The sequence below is a fragment of the Melospiza georgiana genome, chromosome Z (assembly GCF_028018845.1).
Source record: "Melospiza georgiana isolate bMelGeo1 chromosome Z, bMelGeo1.pri, whole genome shotgun sequence".
Classification (NCBI taxonomy): Eukaryota; Metazoa; Chordata; class Aves; order Passeriformes; family Passerellidae; genus Melospiza; species Melospiza georgiana.
In genome coordinates, this window is record NC_080465.1 from 13,722,536 (window position 1) to 13,747,246 (window position 24,711).

Sequence of the window (24,711 nt, forward strand, 5' to 3'; positions counted from 1 at the left end):
TGATAAAAAGGCGCATAGCCATTTCCTGCCCCCACAACCACTCTGAGAGTCCTCTGACATATGAAGGACACCAAAAGAAGAAAAAAAAACACCCAAAAAGTCAACAAACAAAAAACAAACCACCACCCCAAATTACAGCAATTACTTGATCAGGGCATTTTCACTTCCTATTTTGGGAGAGAGAAATTCCCCAGGTCATCTGACCTCTGTTGAAACTACACCAGGAAGAGGAGCAGCAGCAGTTGACAAGGGCAGGGCGTTCTCTGGCTGTACAAAAGCCTCCCATGGGTGAGCCAGAGCTCAGAGCAGCACAGGGATGTGCAGGTGTGTGTACACATAGCAAGGTGAGCTGCGAGTATCCTGCCAGCCAGATCATCTCTTGCACAACTCTCCAGTCCGGCGCGGCCCGGCGGTCCTTTCGCTGCTTGTTTCCAAACATGCCTCCAGAGCAGACCTTCTGAGGAGCTGTTTCCTCACATGCTGTTTCCTTAAACGCTGCTGAAAGCAGTTCTCTCCAAGAAGAGGTGGCAGCTAGTAGCATGGTGGGAATAATGGCAATGAGGACGTGGATTGAGCCGGTGGTCGCGGGTTCCCAGGTGGCCAGTGCCTTCTACGACACAGCGCTGCTGCTGGTGGTGAAGAACTACTACAACCAGACCAACAGCACTGCTCCCGCCCATGTCCTGGAAGATGCTCAGCAGAAGGCTGTATCTAATTTTTATATCATCTACAACCTAGTTCTGGGCCTGAGCCCACTGGTGTCAGCCTATGGCTTGTCCAAGCTGGGGGACAGGATACATCGCAAGATCCCCATCTGCTTCCCTCTTCTTGGTTATTTGGGCTCCAAAACTCTCCTGCTCCTCCTGATTCTGCTGGGCTGGCCAGTGGAGGTGATGTATGGGGCTGCTGCCTTAAATGGGCTGACAGGAGGCTTCACCACACTTTGGGCAGGCATCATGGCTCTGGGATCCCTGGGGTCCTCTGAAAGCAAGAGGTCTCTGCGGCTCATCATTATTGAACTGGTGTATGGCCTGGCTGGCTTTCTGGGAAGCATGGCATCTGGCTACCTCTTTGTTGGCTTCAGCAACCGCTACCGAGAAGGCACCGTGCTGGTGTGCTGCAGCATTGCTTGCTATGCCTTTTGTCTCCTCTACAGCATTTTTGTCCTCACAGTCCCCAAGCCAGCAGCTCCCTGCCCAGCCAAAGCCAAGAGTGCAGAGGAGGTGGGTGGTCAGCTACCAGAAGCAGTGGTAGCAGGGAGCTCCCAGCCTTCAGAGAGCAGCATCTTCACTCCAGTGTCACCCTCGAAGCTCATCATCATCCTGCTGTTTGTGGCAGCAATCCTCTATGACCTGGCTGTGGTTGGTGCCATGAATGTACTCCCACTGTTCTTGCTCAGGGAACCTTTAAGTTGGAACGCTGTGGAGATTGGCCACGGCAATGCTGCTGGGTATGTGATCTTCATTACCAGTTTCCTAGGGGTGCTTGTGTTCTCCAGATACATGAGGGATATTACCATGATCATGATCGGAGTAGCTTCATTCAGCGCTGGCATCCTCATCATGGCCTTCGTGCAGTGGACGTTCCTGTTCTACATTGGTGAGTTGAACAGTCATGCACGTGAGCAAATACAGCTGAGAAATGGGTGTTTCAACATCACTGGAAGGGCTTTTTGCTTTGCTTTGTGACAAATTTGCAAGCAGGGAGTTAGGCAGATCATCACAGGAACAATTTGCAAGAAAGCATTCTTTTTACTCCTCTTTCCTCACTTCTCCCTTAGTACTATTAAGACTCAGCACACAATATCCTGAGGAGGCATACACTTCTGCCAAGGATTAGTTTAAGACTCATTGACTTGTAATTCATCAGTTGGCCACAGACCAGATCTGAGCAGTGTTCACACTCTGGGAGACTGGGAATTGTTGCTGACTCCCTGTACTAGTGGGACTGCACCACTGCAGCAATAGGAAGCACTTGCTTCCTCTGAGGCAAGGCTTAAGGCTACAACAGACGCAAAATGGCAAAGGCTTCCTATTATGGGAACATCTTAAGGTGTAATTTATTTTTATCATATGAAGGCACTTACAGCTGATGGGAAACTTAATGAAATATTGGTGTTGTAAAATACCACAATAATGTAGTTTACAGGTCTCACACTGTTAGATAAATTACTAAGGGACAGGTAACAATAGATGGGGGAGCATCCCATGATAAAGGAAAGGCAAGTTTACTTCTGGGAGCTAACCTGTGATGAAAAACAAAATCCAAGCACTGCATGCATTGTGCCAGATCTATCTCACAGAGTATTATCTATTGCATGGCTTTAAGGTTTTGTTTCTCAAAATGAGAAAGACACTGGAGATAAACACTCTGAAGTGCTTTTTTCTGTCTGTCCCTACAGGGAACGGGGAATTGAAAATTAAACAAAGTTTTTCTAAAGGGAAAGATGGTAGGATATTGTATTTGTGTACTAAGCCAAACACTGAGTGAAAATTTTAAGAGATAATGTTTGTTTAGCCAATCAAGCTGGGGAAAAAATGAAGTAGAAAATAAAAAAGCTTGCTTAATTATTCAGCTCATTTTCATCCTGAAGGCCTGCTGCTATGCAGTGTGTTGGATGCTTATTCCCTGCATTGCAGAAACACCTTGGTACACTAGACATGGACCAAGTCTTCACTGAGGCTGGTTTTGCTGACAGGAAGGTAATTCCAGCTCCCCACAGATTTTCACAGTAGAGACAGGCTAGAATACTGCAAGCCAGAAGCAGCGAGATGCAAGACAGATGCAGTGTTATGAATGTACTGTTCCTGTCAAGGCTGTGTAGCACAGAGGGCTCTCTGCATGTTAAAACTTAAATCATCATCCTCATGGATCTCAAAGGAGAGAGAGGACCCCATCTATGCTGGGATGTCTGGCTGAGAACAAGAGACTGTGTCTAGTTTGGGCAAAGGACCTCTGATAATGGGAGCAATAGGTGGCTTTTTTTAGCAGAGAAAAGGTGAGACAAGGTGTCTGTCCAAGCCAGTGGCGTACAATCTTCAAAAGCAGTGGCTGTGCTGGATCACAAAGAGCAGATACTGGTGATAACTCAAAATTCATTGCATTACAGCACGGGCAGTGATGCTCTTTGCCCTCATCCCCTTACCAACCATCAGGTCCATGTTATCTAAGCATGTTGAAGGATCATCCTATGGTGAGTATTTTGGTTACCTCACCAACCAAAACCCCCTGAAATCCCTTTATTCAGCCTAGAGAACTAAGAGAAAAGTAAATTATTGCTGCAATCTGTGCTTTGTGTAATAATACCAGAGGAAATGATACCACAAACAGGGAGGGAGAAGCAGAGAAACTTGCTGGACAAGATTCTCACATCCAATCTTCTTGTCCTTGGTTGCATCATCATTTATCAACAGAATTTTCAGCACATACTTCAAAACATTACAATCAGTGCATAGTTCAAAGGTAGGGAAAATAGCTGAGGTGCTTCTCCAAAACACAGTACTGCAGGGAGAACCAAGAAAAGCAGGACATTGAGTTGAAGCACTGTTATAGTCACACCATTATATCTGGCTTGTTTTACTTCCAGCTTTGGGAAGGATGGATTATTTTAATCTTTTTTTCAGTTATGCTCTCTAAACATTTCTTCAGGTGTTTACAGTTTGTTCCTGTCGCACTTAATTTAACTACAAAGAATAACTTTTGCATAAAAATTGACCTTTCTTGGAATAGCAGCTGGAATTCTTTTCCATTAAATTACATATTAAAAATTAGTAAAATGTATTTTACAACAGCATATTGAGGCCTACCATTTTTACCTTACCCCAATGAGCTAGATTTAGACACAAGATACAGGACTGGCCATTCATTCAAACAGCACCTCAGGCCCACAACTGCTCATGCCTCCTCCAAACAAGTTTCCTCTGCATCCTTCACATCCTTTTCCTTTCAGCCATACGAACAGGACACTGCTCTGTCACCAGTTCATTCCTACTGCTTGTGCTCCCTCAACATCCACCATAGCAAAATCATCTCCCTGCCACAAACAGCACAGCTCACATCCCAAATTAATCACTATAAATCAAACAGTTTTAATCTCCACCTTGAGCCACATGGGCTGCACATGACAATGGCATTAGTCCAGACCAAGAGTAGGACCCTGCAGCAGAGCAGCACTTGCCTTCTGGTTGCAGTTTCATCTGCTGGTGCTGAGTGGCTGGAGATTTCTACAAGGGCAGCAAGCTCAGCATACACCCCTGACCTTGCCCCCAGTCTGCAAGTCCCTGCCGGGCTGGGTTATTTCCCTTTCACCCATTCACCATGACAGAAACCCTTCAGTAAAGAGTGGTTTCAACTAGAATTCAGTTTCTGCCTTTCTTCCACATGAAATATCATACAAATCACACACACATCCCCATTTCAGGCATTATTGTAATTTCAACCCTGTGAACCACTTTTCTGGCCTAGGCCAGAAGCAGACCCTAACTAAAATGTCTCCTGTCCTGAAGATATCAGCTCTAGATTATTTTTCTACCTCTAGGAAAAGGAGCACTTATTGAGCAGTTTATTGCTGCTGTTATAAGTAACTACCTTTATATGTAGACTTTTTAGGCAGACAGTTTTCCAGTTGAATCTTTTGTCCAGTTGAATCTTTGTCTGACACCTAAAAGGAAAAATTATTTAATTGTTGTCTAGAACAGAAACAGATACAAGCTCATGCCATCTGGTATTAGTGGAGCAATGACTACACAATTGTGATCTTGAATTTGTCAGAGAGATACCACAGCTGGTTTGTTAATCTCCAGCAACAAACTATGTTCTTCTCTTACAGGTAAGGTGTTTGTCCTGCTGCAGCTGTCTTTAGTCACCACGGGAGTAGTGACATCTACAGTCTACAACAAGATCTATCAAAACACACTGGACTGGTACAGCGGCTTCTGCTTCATTTTGTCTTTTCTAGTCGGCTGCCTGAGTCTCCTCCCTTTAAGGTAAGAAATGGGATTTTGTTGAAAAAGACATGCTGTATTTTCTCTGTACTTCCTGATTCTAGGTCTAAAATTTATAAAGCAGATAGGAAATAATTTTAAAAACAAAACAACACCCCACACCAACTGAATTTTTAAAAAAAGGGAAAAAACCAAACTTGCAGAAATGAGTTGACAAATATCAGAGAGATTCAAAAAATGAAAGTTGCAATGTCTAGCCAGTGCTTTTTTTAAATCTTATTTTTGTTTAATGTAACATGAATTGCTGTAGGAAGAGTATCTGGCAGTTTAACAGATAATCCCAGGAGACAAAGCACTCACACAAATGTAATTGTTTGGTACTGTGAAAATAGTAGTAAGTGGAATGAAGGAATGACCCTACACAAAGTAAATTGTTTTTTTAAAATTCCATTATATGTTACTTATCCATTGAGAAAAGAATAATTTCAGTCTTCCTCAAATGTTTCAAAGAGACACTATTACCATAGTGAAGGAAAAGGTTACTTTTCTGGTCCATTGAATTTGCCCAACTGTACCACCATGGAGTGATTGCTGCGAAATACAATTTCAGGAACAACTTTTAAGCACAAAACCAGTTTAATTTGAAGAGAGAAAGCTGAAACAACCCCTCCACCTACTTTTACAGAATTTTTGAAGGATCTCCCTCCAAGTCTCATTTTGTCCCTTAGAGTCTCCCCAAGACTCTCCAGCTTGTTGCTTTACCAAAACCAGCAAGATTCTTTCTGTATGAAGTGAACTGTGGTAATGTCAGTATTTAATCACTTAAGAAGAATATCTTCATTCAGATGTTAGGCATGTACTGGACAGGCTAATGCTTGACTCTAGGCAAAATTCTTGCCTAGCTCTGCTGTAGTTTAAACAAAATAGGGTAGTACAAAGTCTAAAAGCACAATGTATACTGACTTCAGCTGCACCACCTAGACAGGAAGCAGAGCCTGTAAGGAAAGCTCCTCCACCACCACCTCTGTTTCATCCAGAGCACCAAAGGCTTTCTGGGGCTGTGAATGCATCTGACAATCAGTGACTTCAGGCTACTTCTACTCATCATTCCCCTGGCTCTGCTTTCCTTCTCAGATCTTCCAGACACTAAAGACTTGTTTCTTATATGTAACCCTCTCTCTAAGAGGGGTCACTGCTAGCTACTCAAATGCTTTTTAACACAGGTTCCAAATAGAAGCACCATTACCAGTACATTATTATTAAAGTGAGGTTGTTAAAGGTTGTAAAGTGAGGGTTATTAAAGTGAGGGATGACAGATGGTGCCAATGTCACTGAATGCACACAAGAGAGGCTGGCAGACCATTGAGAGGAATGCTATTAGCACGCAGCCAGCTCCAGATACCCCGGCAAAGTTTAAGATATAGATGTGGACAGAGCAAACTAAGTTTGAGAAGGTAGTTTGCTAATTCTTATTTTCTGCATTTTTTATTGTTCTTTACAGCTTTGTGGCCATCAAACAAAGGTCAACCACTGGCTCCCTTGAGATTCTGACTGAGTAACAGAGGCATCTTCTGGTTGTTGTCATTAGTCCCTACCAACACAGTCGGGTACAGAGCATTTGTATTTCCACTTCACAACATGCCACAACCTCTCAGCCACTAAGCCTCTCGCCCAAGAAGAGATGTTTGCCTTGTTATTTCTGCAGCACACCCCCCATCCTGTAGAGTATGTGCATTTTGCTCTTTGCTACGCTGGTCAGCAATACCAAAGAGGCACAAGGATATAGGCTAGAAATGAAAGTGTCATTTCCAGACACATCGTTCAGAGTGGAAGCGGAAAGCAGAGGATTGGTTTTCCATTAGTTCCTTCTTGTTTGCTCATTCAGAAATCTCAGGGCAGTTCTGTGACTCTGGCTGCAAGCCACATGCCACATGCACAGGTCCATCAGCAGGACACACCAGCTTGCCACCTCCAGCAGATGTTACCAGCCCAGCCAATTAATGTTATGTACAAGACCATTAAATAGAGAAATAACACCATAAAAATAGGTAAGATTAACAGAACTTTAGCAATCCCTACAATAAAACACCCCTGAACAGATGTTCATGTCCCTGATTTCTGGGAGAATGTCACACTGGACAGTGCTTCAACAGAGCTCATGCAAGGACTAAGACTCAAGAGCTAATGCTGGTGTTTCAACTGACACCACCACAATGTGCTACTCTTGTTACAGGTAAAGAACAGCTAAGTGCAGCACACAGCTCCTACAGGATTTATGGAATTGTAGGGACACTAATACCATGTAATAGTTACTGTGTTACCAAAGCTTTTATCTGGGTCGGAAAGGAACCTCATACAATACAGCAGCTAGCATGAGATGATGTCACATAAATCCAAACATTAGTCAAAAGTGTGGCATGTCTCACAAGGATGTCTGCTTACATGCTAATTGACTTGAGGCTTCCAAGGTCCTGGACTAAGTAAAGGGAAGTTAAAAGCCCTTAAATAACTGAAATAATCTGGAGGCAAATCAGGCAGCTTCAGTTTGAGCCAGGGTAAGTTGGTTCATCATTACACAATCCCTGCCTCTGAGGAAGTTGCTGTCACCCTGTCCCCCCGCCATCCATTCCTCCCACCAATCTTTCCTCAGCTCCGTCACTTTCAGTACCAGAAGAAATGCAACAACAGGTCAGATGATTTCTATTTAGATCAACCATGAAAGATTTTAGGGGAAAGGTATTTCTGCAGTAAGATAGTGAGCTGCTTAACAAAATAAGCACATGCATCATTTCACCAGGGAAGACCACAAAAAATGAAACTTTATTCTAAGTAAAGGAGTCATCTTTTAATACATTTATTGGTCCATTCCATTAAATTAATTGAGGTAAACAATGGTGCATTTTAAAAAAAATTACACAGTAATACAGAATTACAAACAGTTTTACCTCAAAGCATTTTTCTCCATCAATACTATCTCCATAGTAAACAATGCACAAAGTATATTTAAAGAGATATATGAAAGGGTATAGAAACATGCCAGCACCAGAAGGCAAGACATTTCCTAGCCTGCGAGTCTGAACAAGAGCATAGTTGCCAGATTTGACCAAGTACAGGAAACAAAAGCCTCCTTCCCATTTTTACATTGTTTACTAGCTAATTCACACAGACAAGTATTTTCACAGCTTTTATTTTGTATTTTAATGGTATGAACAGTGACTCTAGTTCTGGTGAGTGGGTTTAGAGTGAAAGCAGAAGAGTCTGGACAAGGAACCAGCACCAAACCAGTCAGTTTGGTCCCCATCACTGACACCTTCCACACAGTGTGTGAAGCTCACAGCCAGCTTGCCTTCACAACTCTCCAGACCTTAGGGAGGGACAGAGGGATACAGGCACAGAGAAGCGAGAGCAAGGACGGTGCTTCTTTATTTTTGTGTTCTGTACAAAAGCCCTTTGGCTCTTATTGTAAGACTGGCCCTCAGCAACTTGTCTCTTTGTGCAGTGGGAATGTTGCACTGGCCACAACGCTGCAGCTTGGTCTGAAGGTATGAATACACATCCCAGCACCAGGTTAAGGTAATGGTTTAGCTTCAAAGCACAGAATACCAAGACCTTCAAAGTAGTCTAGGACAGTGACTAGCCTTGTCTTAGCATGCCATTTACATAAGGGTGATCTACTTGTGCCTCTTTGGAAAGCTCATTATTTTCTGCAAATTTACTGTGCTTTAGGCATGCAACCTTAAAACTTGTCCAGTTCATTACTAAGTACTTCTACAAGTCAGATACTTCAGCAGGACTTTCAAGTGCTAAGCAGAGAAATAAGCACTGCCATTTTCATTTGTAAATTGGTTCAACAGCACTCCCAAAAAGTTTTAAATCCACATTCAGTTTGCCAGAAGGCAAGTTTATTCCTGTGATCCCCAGTTTTACTTCACAAGAGGAAAACAAAAATCCAACAAGTAGTAGCAACTTGCCTGTCTTTTAAAAAAAAGTCCTGATTTTCCCTATGTGTTGTAGTAAAAGTTTAATACATCCAAGGAAAGAATGTTCTACCTTCAGAATTTAAGATGACAGAACATCTAATGACCTAATTTAGTCTATACAATTTTGTACAGTGATAATCAGGACAAGGATTTTCAACAGTCTGCAACAATAATCGTAATGATATCCAGTTAAATTGTGCAAGTTTAACAAAAACATGGCTCCTGTTAAAGTAATGAACAGTCCCTACTATCTGGGATAGAATTATTTTGTACCCTTGCATCTGCAGCACTGACAGCTGAAGAAATGTTTCATGAACAGGCTATGCAGAGCCACTGCTTCAAGGCTACTGCACAGCGCCTTCACAAACTGTCTCTGCCACTCCTGCTTTGTTTCTATCAGTTATTCCACTACGTTATACTCAGAATAAGTTTTAGTGCAGCAAAAATCCAAATAGAGTTCAGTGAAGAATCCATACTTTATTCTTCAATATAATTCACACCAAAACAGTTTGTGTCTTTAGGGCTACACAAATTACCTTTTCATTTTTCAATGTATACCTGAAAAAGCCATGATGTTTTAACATCTATATTTATTGCAAGATTTAGATCCTGATAAAGGTATACATGAACAATGCATGGTTCATTACTGAGCATAGAAATGAGCTCAGTGCCTGCTTTATTGTGCTGGTGCCTCTTAACAGAAGAAACAAACACCACAGAAACTATACAGAAGTAACTGGGCAGCAGTGAATTGTGCATCCCCTGCAAGGGCCTTGCCCCGGTTACAGATTATGAGGAAAACTGGGCTGATTTAAGGACTGCTGAAAGAACCACATTTTAAACAGGCCCATAAAAAGGGCACAAACTACTTTTGCTGTCATTTTGGTGCACATGCACAGAGTCATCTTCAGTGACTTAACATTCAACAAGTGACTAAAAGATGAAGCTCCTGCACTATTCCTGCTTCCCTTTACCAACATCTTCTGTTTCTCCCAGGGAAGTGTAGACCATCCAAAGTAAAGACTCATTCTACAAGGACTACAGGATTACATATCAAGAGTTTCACCTGTCAGTTCAGGACTCAGCTCCCTTCTAACACCAGTTATGTGATACAAGTGTCATCCTGCATCTTACAGGAATTTCCTGCAACTTTTGTATTTTTCCTGACTGGCATGGTTGCCCCAAACATCACAATCAGGATCCTCCCCACACCTCACCCACAGCCTCTCCCTCAGTCACCTTGTGATTTACAACAGCTCTTCATAAGAACAGACCACTCCACAGTCTGTAGGCACTGAGACCCACCTATGTATACCCTTATTACACTGCAGCAAACCCTCTTGCAGAGGATTCTTCCTTTGAATGCCAAGTTTTACTGCCTTTGTAAGAGCTTAAAAGGTTTCGGTCCAGATCACGTAAGGTAGCTCGATCTTCAGCAGCTCCGGTATCAAGTTACATGCTGATTTGAGCTTCACTTGGTACTCTCCACTGTCCATTATGCTTCTCTTGAACAGCTGTGATGTTAATTGCTGAACTCCCCAAAAGCAACACCCATTTCAGTTTGACATAAAGCAAAGCAGGAAGACCCCCTTAGTGTTGTAAGGCATCAGATGAAACCACCTGTAGGAAAGAAATAACCATTCTTTCTACTCATCTTGTACTGTTTATTTTACTAAGATGGTGGGAAGACTGACTAAATATTAGTTCAAGGTATATTTTGCTTGAGTCCCAGTGATGTTGTAGAGTCAATAACAAAATTCCATTTATTCCACGTTCTTTTTGAACTAAGTCAAAAAGCATGTTGATGTTTCTTCGTGGAAAATGGGGAAGACTGTAATCCTGAAGGACAGACTGCTGGATAGTATGCAAGTCCTTATTCTAGATTGCTTCAAGATGATGCCCTTAAGTACTTCCCCAGAACAAGGGGAGTCTGTGATTCTGAACCTAACAGTAACTTAAACCAGAGTTCTCATTTACACCAAAAAGTGCATATTGACAAACTGATCTTAAACAAGAATCATAGTTTGTTTAGTACCACAGAGTTGACAATAAGGCTGAGCCAAAAAGAAAAATTTCTTAAAATGTCTTATATTTTACTTTTTCATGCAGAGAGCACCATCTCATTAGCCTGACAGCTACCACAGTGCTGCAATAACTCATCTTGAGAGTTCCATAAAGCCACCAGGCTGAGAAGGGTGGCTGCATGTTCAGTTGGTGTTTATGAAGGAAAAAATTCCAAATCAAACTAGTACCTGGTGGGTACCTTACAGGAGAGCAGAGAAGTTGCACAAAATCAATCACTGCTCACATTCTTTGCAAGAACGTTGCCAGAGAACAAGTAATCACTCCAATTTAGAAAGTAAGCACAGTGTTATTTATTGCCCTAAATCCCAGTATTACACTCATATGAGTCCCAACCCCCCTCACTAGGATTGTTAAATCACGGCAGCATAATGGCCTTAAGGCCATTAACACCAAGCAGGCATTTACTTGAGGTTGGATTGCAAGAGCAAGGATAAAAAAAGGACTTGCAGAAGCAGTTGCAATTCTAAAGGCCAACAGAAACTACTACGAAAATAGATCTGTAACAAAAGTAGCCCTAAAAAACTTGCCATGTGGTTCAGCAGAGACAGGTATGAACCTAATAGGGTACCCACCTATCCCCCACCAACCCATTTAAGGCAAGTTTCACGCACTCTGATGCTTGGTGGAAGGAAGCATTTGACACCTTTTGGCTTTTGGTTGCTGCAAAGAAAGCGTGGAGAAAGGAAAGAGTTCTACTTTTACTAGAGCAGACATCTTAGGTGACCAAGCCTAAAGTGGCTCTAGTAAAACCCATATATAAAGCATGGTGTAAGAGATCTCCACCATGCAACTTCCAGAGCTAGCTTTGGAAAATTAAAGACCCATCCTTCCCCATTCCCACAACCTCTGAAAGGCAGCAGTCCAACTCGTTCCCGTAGCTAAGCTGGTTTTGATCCCCAAGTCAGTCACAAGTACACTTCAGTCAACTGACATTACTTCATAATCACCAAGGTAAACAAAGATACTCAGTATGAACCAACAGCATGCCACACTCACAAAAACCACAGTTCATGCTTCCATCACCAACCATCTGCAGCTGGTGTTGGTATGGTCTGTCTAGAACCAGCCTGACTCCTGGACAGAAAAGTCTACAGAGACCATTTCATCCAGAGGGAGCACATGGGTGGTAGTAAAACAGAAAATAATCTTTCCCAGCCTTTCTTTATCCAAAAAAAAAAAAAAAAAAAAAAAAAAAAAGGAGAAGATTTGGTTAGGGAGTAATGTATCATAGGAGTATTTTTTTTCCAAGCAAACAAAACAGAATGGTAATAAAGATGTCATTTGGCACCTTGCAGTAGAGTTTTATTTTCATCTTTTTAGTGTTCCACTCATCAGTTCCTTCCAGACTAGAGAGGTAAATTTTATCAAGATCCCCATGCACTTTCTCTGTGAACCCCAATCACTCCATAGAATAAAGAAGGAACCATTCAAGATAACTCAAAAAGATGAAACATATCCCAGTTTAAACACAAAAATTGAGGAAAAAAAATTCAAATAGGCTGGAACAGATACTCTGAAAAACTAAGTGCAGCTGTCATTCAGTTAACTTAACAAAAAGAGTCCTCCATACAGTTCCAGTATGACTAGTGGTACTGAGCACAGAAATGCTAGACTGTCCATGAAGGTACTTCTTATTTGGTCTCTGGCTTGTCTTGCAATAGTGGTATAATTGACTCCCACGCCGTAAGGCACTGAAGAAAGAAAGATTTACAAAATTTAATTTATATCAGTTCGTGTGACTTCTGATCAACCCTTCCAGACCAACAGCATGCAAGTGGAAGAAAAGTAATGTGGGTCTTTACAGATTATTACAGAAAGGGGAAAAAAACCCAGAATGTCAAACAGCAAGGAAGCATTAGAACAGCCGAACCTTCCCAACAAATTCAACAAATTCAAGTTTTCCAAAGTCATCAGCTGGCCCAAGCCATTAAAAATCATCAGAACATCCAGGATTTCCAAATACCAACCTAGATTTTTCTAGCTGAAGAATATCACAGCTTTCAGCTAGGCAGATGAACTGTTTTGAGTAGAAATGTACATCTTTGTGGCGTGACTGTGGGTGAAGGCTGATTTGGACACAATGGCAGCTATTACAGACTACCTCCAGCAAACTTATTTGAAAGAAAACATGCATTTAGGGAAGTTAATTCTGAGACACAGTATATTCCAGTATGGCTCTGAGACTCAATTCCACTAGAGGACAAACTGGTAGTGCCTGGTATAGTGAATTATAAGTGTAGCTTCTGGGTTATTAGAAAGCCACTCCAGGCTTTGGAGTCATTTCCCCAGACACATACACTTATTACAATCCTTGTACTGTATGTTGTTACTGTCTTTCAACCACAAAGAGCCCAGAAGTCAAACTGGGCAAATGCAGACCGTGGAATCCAAATTATTAAATGCTGAAATTGGGCAAACTCATCAGCAGCTCTTATATCCACAAGTCATTGTTGACAGACATCCTCCTTCTAACCTTGCTGATTGCACTGCAGATAAATAGGGTACTTCTAGTTGTGTACCTTGAAGTGACTGGACACTTTCTTACCAAAAAACCCTCATTGCTAAAAGCCAAACTAATGTACAGATCTAACTGTCATTGCAGAGGCACTACTGGATGTTCAGTGAAGTCCCTAATATTCTCCTCCACAGCAGCCTTAGACCTGAGAGACCAGGGTGAAGGAAGTTCTGTGAGCAGTTATGAACTATGATTGGAAGGGGAAAAGGTACTGCATATAATATTACATGGAGAGGTAACCTAGCACAGGAAGAAGCTTGTAAAACAGATGTGTAAACATGAACAGACAAGATTAAGTATAGTTTACTAGGCAATGCATAAGCCTAGTAGTTCTAGCAGTGCTTAATATTTCATAAATATTTAATACACCTAAAGGGGGCTTATGAGACAGTTGGAGGAGGACTTTTTACAAGGGCTAGTAGTGATAGGAAAAGGGACAGTGCTTTAAACTGGAAGAGGGCAGGTTTAGATTAGACAATTACGAAGAAATTCTTTACTTTTAGAATAAGAAAACACTGGAACACCCTTCCCTGAGAAGCTGTGGATGCCCCATCTCTGCAAGTGTTTTTGGTTCATACTGGATGGGGCTCTGAATCACCTACTCTAGTGAAAAGCATCCCTACCTCTAGCAGGAGGTTGACACTTACATGACCTCAGGTCCCTTCCAAATCATTCCGTGATCTATGGTATCAACCACTGCATTGGGCAGCACTGTTCTAGCACAAAGGAAAATTAGATTGGAAGCATATGCAGTTAAATGTCAACATCCTTTTAACTAAAATTAAAAAAAATCTAACACTAAACCTCAGGTGCAAATGCACCAACTGAAAAAGGGCAGAGGCTAGGTGTTTACAGAACTAATATACAAGGGACAGAATGATGCACAAAGGGACAGGAGTTAGAATAGCTTATACATAGCAGATGTAATCTATATATGAGTCTGTGGCCGTGCATTAACTCATGTAGTTTTGTTCAGAAAATGCAAAATCAAGGGATTTTTCTACTCTGGTAGTATTACTAGTATGTGCAATCCTGGGGTTTTTTTTAATCACTACTGCTGCTGCTCAGTAATTTGTTCAATTCAAAAGTGCAAAACAGACAAGCATGCATGATAAAACGTTGTTAGAGTGCTGACTTGCAAAAGACCACTAGTCTTACACAGTTCACTTGACCACAACTTCCAACTCTGACAAAGAGCAGCTTCAGATATCTAATATTCTTGTCTTCAAGACAGTGTGAAGATTTCCTGAAGAATTATCACAATTTCAGAGGAAAATATACTACTCTTATTCCGGCCAGTGCTCCAACAGTGACACATACCTTCTCATAGTACTGGATGTTTTTATCTGCCATCCCCATGAGTAGCTGCCTAAAGTCTTGTCTTTTGTTGTTCTGCCATCTCTCCATATCTGCTTTCAAGTCAGCATTGAAACATTCTACTCGGTCTTGACATTTCTCAACATCTGTGGGTACCTGCAGCAAGATAAATGAAGATTAAAACTGTCAGTAAGAGTGCTAGATTGCTGAATTAGCTCAAACCTTACTGAGCAGAACTACAGAAGAAAGGGTAAGTTCACAAAGCAGTAGTTATTCTGAATCAGCTGAGTTATGGCTGCAGGGAAAAAGCCATGGTTCTGAACTAGAGAGGATATGAGATTGCTTAATTTGTTTGCTGTTTTTTGAGGTGGTGAGCGCTTGTGCTTGTCCATCTCCATGCCAGATAGAGAGGTGTGGAGAAAGCACCTTTTAAAGGCACAGGAAAACCATTTGGCGTAAGTAGTGGTACTGAGGGTCACTTCCTAGTGCTCAAACTAAGCAGCTTGGCTCCACAGCTAGCTTTTCTGCTTCCCATTTACAGCTGCAGTAGGAATGCCCCAATTTACACCAGTGTGTATATAACAACAACATTTAGGTTTATCAAAAAAGGTAGATACATCTTGGTATTGACAGCTGCAGAATAAAATTTCTAAGGCCTTAGTTTCTAGCTTCCATTTTAACATTCCAGGCTTCCTGAACAAAATTTAACTGCACAGCACACGTGATCATCAATATGGGATTGGCTCATGGACTTTTAAACTCAACAATGGACATGCAACCATGCAAAAGCAACACATGACATCTTGAAGGATAGCCTGCTGCAAGCTGAGGTAGAGATTTAAATGAATTTTTGACAGTAGTCACTCGCCTACCTCTAGACCAATTCACTTAGTTGGTCTAAAGGTACACACACTTTAGACCAACTAAGTTGGTGTTCTTTGCTTATGTTTTAACTAATGTAATGTATATCAGCAGGCAAATACAGGAATAATTTACTAGTGTTTTCTCAAGCAGGAAAGACAAACACCTTTTTTCCCCTTCTCATTGCTGCATGGTCCAAACAGACAGGAATCCTGTAAGGACATGGCCATGAGTGCAGAAGAAGAAACTCCTGAATCCTGGTACCAAAGTGAGAAGTGAACGTTTGCTCTGAAAGCTGTGACTTGCACAAAGGCAAAATACAGAATGAAGAACATTTGAAGAACTTTGTGGTAGCTCCTCTCGTACTTGACAGTTTATTAGCAAACTCCCTTTCTGAAGGGTTTGAAAGAAGGAAGAGGATTAACAGACTAAGTAAGAAAGAAGCTTTTCATGGATACCTACATGAAGTTTGAGATGGGCTACTATCTTGCAGTTTGGCAAGGTACTCAATTTAGGCAGAAACACACTGTGTTTCTGCTCCAGGACATGGATTAGGACTGATCACTTTATTACTCAAAAAAGGTCTTACATCTGTTCTTCAATAAACCAACCTGTCTGACATGCAGGAGCTCTTTATACTCATGGGATATGAGTTCTCCTTTATTCACACAACTGAATTTACACTACAGGCAGCTTGGAGGTTCAGTAGATACTTCTTCTCCCTGCCATGTCTGAGCACTCTACCTATGGCTACAGAATTCACTCTGCTACAACTCCAGATTGAAGTTTCCTCACAGGCTGCAGACAAGAACAACCAAGCCAGTGACTGTAAGATTTAGGAGATGCTACCCTCAAGGTATGTATGCCTTGCATCATAAGCACTCTGCTATCTTAATGGGGAAAGCTAGGCTATCAAGAGAAATATTTATGAAGTCTGGAAACAAAGCCACGCAAGATTTCCCAGTCTAACTAACCTAGCTTCTAAGCACTCACCAGCTCCCTGCTTCTTCTGCCAGGATCTGAAACCACAATGAAGACACACAGAAATCACACAGACAGTGTGATTTCACAGTGAAATCACACAGTGAAGACACACAGACTTTCTCACAGCAAGTCTCTGGTTGGTCAGGCTGAGAGGGCTGTATGAGTTTAGAGCTACAGGCATAACCCAGTGGTCAGGAGATGTGTCACGTGTGCTCTCATTAAGAACAGCAGCTATCTCCAACTAAGTCTCCAAAGACATCATGACAATAGTGTCTGCACATGCAGCAGTCCTATCTGGGTGTGCAAATGCCTTACCTGACAAACTGCAGCTTCCTAGTACATAAACTGCAATTCAGTAGTTACAACAAAATTTGAAGTTAATTAACAGCATTTAAGCACTTTGTATCAGTGAAAACTCAAATGCAAAGAGATATTATATGTTTGTCATCAAATTTAGCCTAAGTTGAAGCATCAAAGCTGATACTTTTATCTGTTTTTACCAATGGAGACACTAAATATTAGCTAACAACTAAGAACCAGGAAGACAGTAGATTGGACTCAGGGAAAATTCTACTTCTTTACTGATACCTGCTCTCAACTACTTAATAGCTCAAAAACCCCTCAAACCTGTTGCTGAAACTCCAACACACTCTTAAAGGGGCCAGGACTATTTTAGTAGTCAATTTCAACTGATGAGAGAGGTATACACAGGCAAGAACTGAGCATAAAGTTGTACATATGTGATACAAAGTTCTGCTTCTGCATCTAACACTCTTCACAATGATTCTGTTCTCTTAAAATCTAAGCTTGCCTAATATCTGTAATTTGGTGTGGTCAATTACAAACAGCGTGTCCACTTTAAAACTCTTCCATATCATCATTACCAAGTAACAAATGGTCCAAAAGTACAACAAATCCAGCATTAATTACACAACCAATCTTTGCATAAGATATTTCTACCTTCCTAGCTCTTGGGAAACCTGTTACAAGGCCTTTTTCCCCTCACCTTCTACTTCAAGTTCTGCACTGCCATATTTACTGTTCCCATAGATCACCACACTTCAAAGCCTTGAGGTAGACAGAATACAACAGATCATCAGAGGCAAACTTCATCTCACCAAAACAAAACCACACCCATCCTTTATTGTGCTGGTTAGATTACTGCAAAATCAGCTCCAGCATGGGTCAGAAATGGGTGAGAGGCATTTCACCACTGCACACGTTAGAAACGGAAAGGCTGCAGACACCACACAAACACCATGATGCTATTGGTAAACACCACCCACGATGTGGTGACTTTTGGTAAGCTTCAGCATTCTGAGCAGTACCTGCTGACAGAGAGCCACAGAAGCACTACAAGCCTTCTCCACTCATAGCCCACTGAGTTCTAGGCTGATCTCACTGCCAGAACAATCTAATGGCCTGGTGAGCCCTGTGATGCCAGGCTGGGTGTGTGCACAGGAGTCCCAGAAAGCCCTCCAGTGAGAGATTTTTAAGTCGTGATAGGCTTATCTTTCAAGGTCTATAAAAAGGCCTTTGATCTCTTAAGGTTTTGTTTGGGATCTTTTTACATAATTTCAACCAAATCAGCAAATATGCCAAGGAAGACAAATGTCATTCCACAACACGACCCTCTGTAGCATTGTGTGTTCTATATGGGTTTTATTGTAAAGTTGGTTATTTTTAGAAGTTAAGATTTTAGTTTGACCCTCGGTTCCCCCCATGTTCTCCCTCATAATGGTTTGTTCCTAAGTTGTTTATCCCTTATTTTCCCGCCAGTTACCTGTCCATCATTGTAACTACCCCCATCCTTTATTTTGAGAATTTTTGATGTCAATCATCCCTTACTTAAGATATGATTTGTCTCCTGAGCCTTTTCCCACCCCTGTGCCATTCTTATTGGTTCAGTTATGTCCCTCGCTCCTCCCCTGGGCTTCGTTCATTGGTTCCCTCGTGTCTCCTCCATCACGCCCATCCCCTTTATCAGTGCTTCCCGAGCTGTCATTCTCTGACACCGTCACTGGCCCTGCCTGGGTCAATAAAGTGCCTTGGCACCCATACGTGTGTCTGCTCCTTCCTTCCTTCCCCTCAGTGCTTTGCAGTCCTGCTCTCGCCTGCGTCACCACGTCGCAGATGGAGCCACTGCTCGGGGGTTCTTGCAGAGAACCTGGGAGTGTCGGGATTCGTGGTCTCCACCGGTCACTCTGGGAGCGGCTAGCCAGCACCCATCAGCTCCTGTGGCCGCGGGACGAGACTGCAACCCTCTGCCACCTTTTAGTTTACAGCATGTCATAGCTAGGAGACCTTGCTGAATATAAGATATGCTTCTAGGCACAGCTCTGAGCTATCAGCTCTTACAGGTAATGACATATCCTCCAGCTGGAAAGGTTCTGAAAACCCCAGAGATTAGTATTTTGTGAACATGTAAGGAGTTCTACACAGTTTGTTCAACTTCGTCTCATAAATGACACAAACTACTTATGTTACAAAAAGGTAAAACAGTTGCCAAAAAATATTCTGATACTCTGAAGAGGTAAGTATTCAAAAAAGTATTCCAAAAGTTATTCAAAATAATCCCTCTGAGGTATGAGATCCAAAGGACTTTTAAGATGCGCAAGATTGGTACAGTGAAATGTCTAAGAACCAGCTTGCTGGATATGCTAGATTTAGTTCCCTCCATCCTAGATACAACTGCTAGCACCTGTTTATACAAAGCTACATGGAGGAAGTTGAGTGTATACCACACCAGCCAGCAGAGAGGCAGGTAGTAGATCCAAATACAGGAGCAACACAAAACACCTAGTACACCACTATTTTTATAGCCAGAAGATCAGAAAAACACTTTAGCATTTCTGTGCTCTCATCCTCTTCAGCTTCTTAGATTCAAAATATTATGTGAACCTACTGTAGAGTGAACGTTATTGTATAGTAGTCATAATACTGGAAAGTCACCCATTAATTACTAACACAAATATAAGGGAAACCAAAAACCTCCAAGCAGAGGAAGGGAACAAACCCTATTGCCATCATCAGTTAAAGCTGCAGTGATTTAAGAAAAGGCTCTTGCACTGTGTTTCATGCAGAAGCGGGTGGCAGCATAAGCACGTCAGTTCACAGCTTTCTTTTGCATGGTGCCCATCCAAAACCTGTCATCCAGTGACACGTGCCATCTCTGTTCAGCATCACACAGGTAGAGCTCCCTAGTAGAAAGGGCAAAATAAGGAGTTTTCCACAGCCAAACCCAGGGTTCTGGAACAACACAGTTTCACAGTGCCAGGGATAGGACTTTAACTCAGAGAGCTGGCATACTGCTGAGTCACCAGGGACTGTTCTACCGCTGCTTTGTTAACCTGTCACTGAACAGTCCAACTGACTGCTGTCTGTTGTTGAAGTGTTACATAGACATCCTGCTCTGAACTGTGAGAGATCAGCTGTTCAGAAGTTGTTAGACAAGTTATGTATATTTATACTTAGGTCTTTATTTCCAGCTTGCCAACAACAAATTTCTGTTCTGCCAGTAACTGCTTAAACTGCAAAGAAGCCCCCAGATCCAGGAAAAAAGCAAGTTCTGCTTCTCCATTCTTTTCAGGAAGTACTGTAAGTGCAAACTGTTTTTGTAGAGCAATTTTAAGTGCTAACCTTTGGACGGTCTTCTCTTTTCAAGGCTACTGCTTCCAGTTTTGCTTCATACTCCGCTTGAACTTGGTCCCTTTTCTTCAGAACATTCTATGGGCAAGAGAAAAGAGAGCTGTGAAGGGATCCTCTTGTTCCTTCCCCCAGGCCACAAGAAACTCTAAAGTGATACATCTTCAGTGCCAAGTAAGCCCAAAGTCAGACTTCCAGATATACTTTGTCCTATTTTACAGCATTTAGGGAGTAGCTTTTAATAATGAACAGCACTTGCTCTCCATCAGCCGGCAGGGGCAGATAAAATTCAACATTTGGATAAGCTGGAGGCATGCAATATAGAAGCAATCATGAAACCACTAATATAATCCTGAGCAAGTAAATTCAATTAATCAGTTGACCTATTACTACCATGAAAAGGATACAAACAAAACCATCAAAGCTGACAAGGACTAACGTAAAGTTTCGGATATCCTCAAGCAGCAGACAGACAACAGCATTGGCTAAGAGACAGGAAGACCATCACAGAAGGTATTACAAATCCCTTTTCACTTGCAAAGATTCTTCAGAATCCTTTAAAGCAATTCTAGTGTTAGAGCAAAAGTAAGCCTCTTTAGTTTAGATCAGGTGGGGGGGGGGGTAAGTTGTTGGTTTCATTAAAAAAAAAGAAAATTATGAAAAGGATAATTTACATGAAAAGCACTGGACTGCCTGAGAGAGCTTCTCATGCAGTAAACATCTTATTGACAGAATATTTTCAAAACAGAGAGCCAAAGATGCTACCCTTAGCTTGTACTAATCCACAAAGAACTTCACCAAGTTTATATTACAATCTTACAGTTTGAAAATAACCAGAGGAATTAGTCTTTCTAAAAAATAAAGAGCTTCCTGTCTGCAAGAGCAGGCAACTTACCACTTCAGGTTTCACAAAGAAATTTTTTAATTACTCTGTTGATGCAAAGTTATTATTAAAAGCGCTCAGAGGGAAGTCAACCAACACTTTCTGTAAGTTTGAAATTCTCTTGCAGCTAACTGGGCTTTGAGTCTTCCCTTCTGCCACGCAGAAGAAATTGTCCCATTAGGACACCAAGTGGTAACTAGTCATTGCAACAGGTCCAGACAAGGCTAGTAACACAGGACTAGTCATGTGCACTGCTGCCTACAGAAACACGCTTTTAAAAAAGTAGCTCCTCTAACAGCCAATCCAGATCTAATTAAGAGCAACAAAGGACATACATATATCTACTAATCATCATCCCTCTCCTCCTTCTTAAGCCAAGAGAAGGTCACCAATGCAGCTGCTCTAGAGTAGGGATGTTCAATCCATTATGAATGGGAATGGCGTTCCATCCACAAAGCTACTATTAGATTAGTCAATAAAAAGAGGGCAAACCTGAAGAATTCACCTTCCAGAGCTCAACTCTCCCTTTTTTTCCAAAAAGGATGCAGAATCATACCACTGGTTGTGTTTGGTTGAAAAACCACAACACTGACCCTTCTTTCTGGAATCTATGCAACTATGTGGGATGGCATTTAAGTGACTGAGGTTACCAATGCAACAAAAGTCTGAGAGATTTAATAGATATTTCTACTTTGTATTGCCTCTTGAACCTGAACCAACTGAAATTTCTTCTGTGGAAACTAATTGCCTCTAGCAATTGCATTTTGTCTTAGAAGCCTGGAGTTAGTGCAAGAAGCTGAATCCATATCAGGAGTAGCCAAGGATTAACACTTATTGGTAAACTGGATTCAAAGAACAGGTGTCTTAATTCCCCTTAAGCGCTCATGTGCAACTACTGGGGACCACTGATAATGAGCTTGTGAATACAGTTTTAAGTATCCAGTAATGGCTGACCTGTAGGTAATGAAAAAAATATTGCCCTCCCTTTCAGTTGTCCCATATTTTCCTCTGGCACCTCTAAGCAATTTCCTCTGTTCTAGATTGATGCCTTGATGCTTTAGCAGCAATTATGAAAAGTTCTGCATCAAGTATCCTCAAAATTACCACAGACCATGCAATACTCATTAAGGCCTCACTCAGAGGGAAAAAAAGTTTTTTTAAAAAAAAAGTTGGAAGAAACCAAACTCAAAACTAAAAAACCTCAATCAACACACTTCAGTTATTTCAGGTCAGAACTAAACCAGTGGTGTCTGAGCATGGAAGACTTAGCCTAGTTTCAGCAGGTCCTTCACTATTTTGTATTAGTTGAAACATTCCACCTTGGCCCACACAGAGCTTCAGGAGCTTGCCATCAGCCTCTTAACACAAATTTAAATTTCAATCCTGCTTGCACACTCCATAGCTTCCTACTGTGACTAAACATCACAAGAGGATCTCTAGTTACTCCATGCCCTTAAAGACACAGTTACCTACTAGTGTGGTGCTTGCTTTAAACATGCCTTAAAAGTAATGTCCAAGAACATCCCGGGGCATCACGTCACATGATAAACCTTTATAGCAATGTTGAGCAAACAGAAGTCATGTAACATCCTAATATCTGCACTGAATCATGTATAGGAGATTTTGTCCTCTGCACATGCCTCCCAGGGCAACACCAATGTACATCAGCAAATGTGGTACCACGTTTGCTGACAAGGGCCTCGCTGCACCAGGAACTGAGACATCACCTTGCCATGTAATAGAAACCATAGAATACCAGGCTGAAAGAGACCTCAAGGATTAGCTCATCCTACCCTTCTTGGCAAAAGTACAGTCTAGACAAGATGGATCAGCACCCTGTCCAGCTGGATCTTAAATGTGTCTAGTGTTGGGGAATCCACCACTTCCCTGGACACATTATTCCAAAGGACAATTGTTCTCATTGTGAAAATTCTCCTCTTGTGTTCAATGGAAATGTCCCCAAGAGTAATTTGCACTAATTGTCCTGTTTTTCCATGGGTCTCCTTGTGAAAAGGGAGCTTTAATCATATTTGTACTCAATCCTTAAATAATGGTTAGGTGGTGGTAAGATTTTCCCTAAGCCTTCTTCCTCAAGGTTGAACATACCCAGCTCTCTCAGCCCTTCCTCATACAGCAGGCTTCTCAGTCCCTTGACCATCTGTGTGGTCCTCTTCCAGACCCGCTTCAGCTTATTTGTGTGCAGCAGGAATAAAAACTGAACACAGTTGTGGCCCAACCAGTGCTGAGCAAGGCAAGTAATTTGGAAAGGGTCTCTTCCAGACACTTCCAGCACACATTTTAACTCAAGGACACAACACCAGCTTCTGCCCTGTTCTGCAAATCTTTCAAACAAATCCAGAGGCCAGGCTTCCCTCGAAACAACGAATATTCTATTCAAGCAGAACTACTGTGGTGCAGTTCCCTTGGGCTCTTCTCCTTAGGTACAACAGTGCTCATGCTTCATACGAATGATATAAACTGCTAATGCTGTAATTCCTGTTGGACCCCACAGTGACTCTGCAGTGAAGTAGTGAAGAGCTGAAGCGCAACTAGCTTCAATTCAAAGAAAGATTCTAGGCAGCCACTGGAAGTCTCCTATAGAGTACCATCTGCCAAGCCAATGAAGGGGCAACTCATTGGTTACTGCAGGGTGCACATGTTGTGTACACCCTGCAATACTGACCCTAACCTGACTGAAGAGCAGAGCAGACAGATAATGCTATTCATGCAGTACCTTGCTATTAAACACACCTAGCTTTGTTTTGACTATGAAAATATCCTCTTACTTAATGTATTATTTACTTCCCCACTTTTCCCACAACCACCATTTCTCACTGTTCAAAACAAATGAACTTGCTAATTCCAGGCAAACACGACAGTGCTTTCTGCCACAGGGCTCTCTTTACCTTCATGGACTCAGCATACAATATATATTCCCTAAGCACAGGCAGGAAGTCTTCTGTCATGTCCTCACTGAGCTCTTCAAGAGCTGTGCAGCAATTCCCAATACAAGCAGATACTCCTTCCAGTGGCTCTGATAGCTCAACCTCCAGCCCTCCCCAGGTTGAATAAACAGGTCCATATTCTCGTAGTTCCACCAAGTATTCTACAAGAGGCAGATGAAAAAATAGTTTAACAGAGTAAGAGCAAGGCACAAAGATGAGCAAACACAAAATAGGTGAAATCACACAACAATTTTGAATAACATTAATCCCCACAGGGAGTCAAGGCTTGTGTTACATTAGCTTCTTAACAGACTTAATAGAGCTCTGTGGCTGCACAGGTAACAGGTTCAAGTTGTCTCTTTCTTAACTTACCATTCCTACAGACTTCCAATACAAAGACTCTTGCACCTGTGCAGTAGCCAAGGCCAGTTTTTTAAACATACATAAAACCTAACTCTACTAAGATAGACTTGTAAAGCTTGTCTTCGTCTAGGAATTCCATTTGTACTCCTCCAGGTGGAATCTACAGGTTATCTAACCTGTAATCTTTCAA

The 24,711-nt window shown here is 41.8% G+C and overlaps 2 protein-coding genes across 2 annotated transcripts in view; one reads left to right on the forward strand and one right to left on the reverse strand.

The window, feature by feature from the left end:
- The first annotated feature begins 524 nt into the window (after window positions 1-524).
- SLC46A2 (solute carrier family 46 member 2) lies at window positions 525-6,572 on the forward strand. The gene is made up of 4 exons (XM_058044375.1): window positions 525-1,599; window positions 3,110-3,193; window positions 4,829-4,985; window positions 6,445-6,572. The coding sequence occupies exons 1-4, from the start codon at window positions 540-542 to the stop codon at window positions 6,500-6,502; spliced, it is 1,359 nt and encodes a 452-aa protein (XP_057900358.1). The 5' UTR covers window positions 525-539; the 3' UTR covers window positions 6,503-6,572.
- A 5,711-nt stretch (window positions 6,573-12,283) lies between these two features.
- SNX30 (sorting nexin family member 30) overlaps window positions 12,284-24,711 on the reverse strand; it is a 47,451-nt gene continuing 35,023 nt past the window's right edge. Inside the window, exons 6-9 of the mRNA XM_058044111.1 lie at window positions 24,120-24,319; window positions 20,325-20,411; window positions 14,844-14,996; window positions 12,284-12,699 (exon numbers count right to left, since the gene is read on the reverse strand). Of these exons, the coding sequence (XP_057900094.1) occupies window positions 12,640-12,699; window positions 14,844-14,996; window positions 20,325-20,411; window positions 24,120-24,319 (500 nt within the window). The 3' untranslated portion in view covers window positions 12,284-12,639. The remainder of the gene's footprint in view (window positions 12,700-14,843; window positions 14,997-20,324; window positions 20,412-24,119; window positions 24,320-24,711) is intronic.

Excerpts from the sequence above, each read along its gene's own strand:
- SLC46A2 (XM_058044375.1), top strand. The coding sequence starts at position 540 with ATGGTGGGAATAATGGCAATGAGGACGTGGATTGAGCCGGTGGTCGCG. Across the intron at positions 1,600-3,109 it reads GACGTTCCTGTTCTACATTG|CACGGGCAGTGATGCTCTTT; the intron begins GTGAGTTGAACA and ends ATTGCATTACAG. Across the intron at positions 4,986-6,444 it reads CTGAGTCTCCTCCCTTTAAG|CTTTGTGGCCATCAAACAAA; the intron begins GTAAGAAATGGG and ends TGTTCTTTACAG.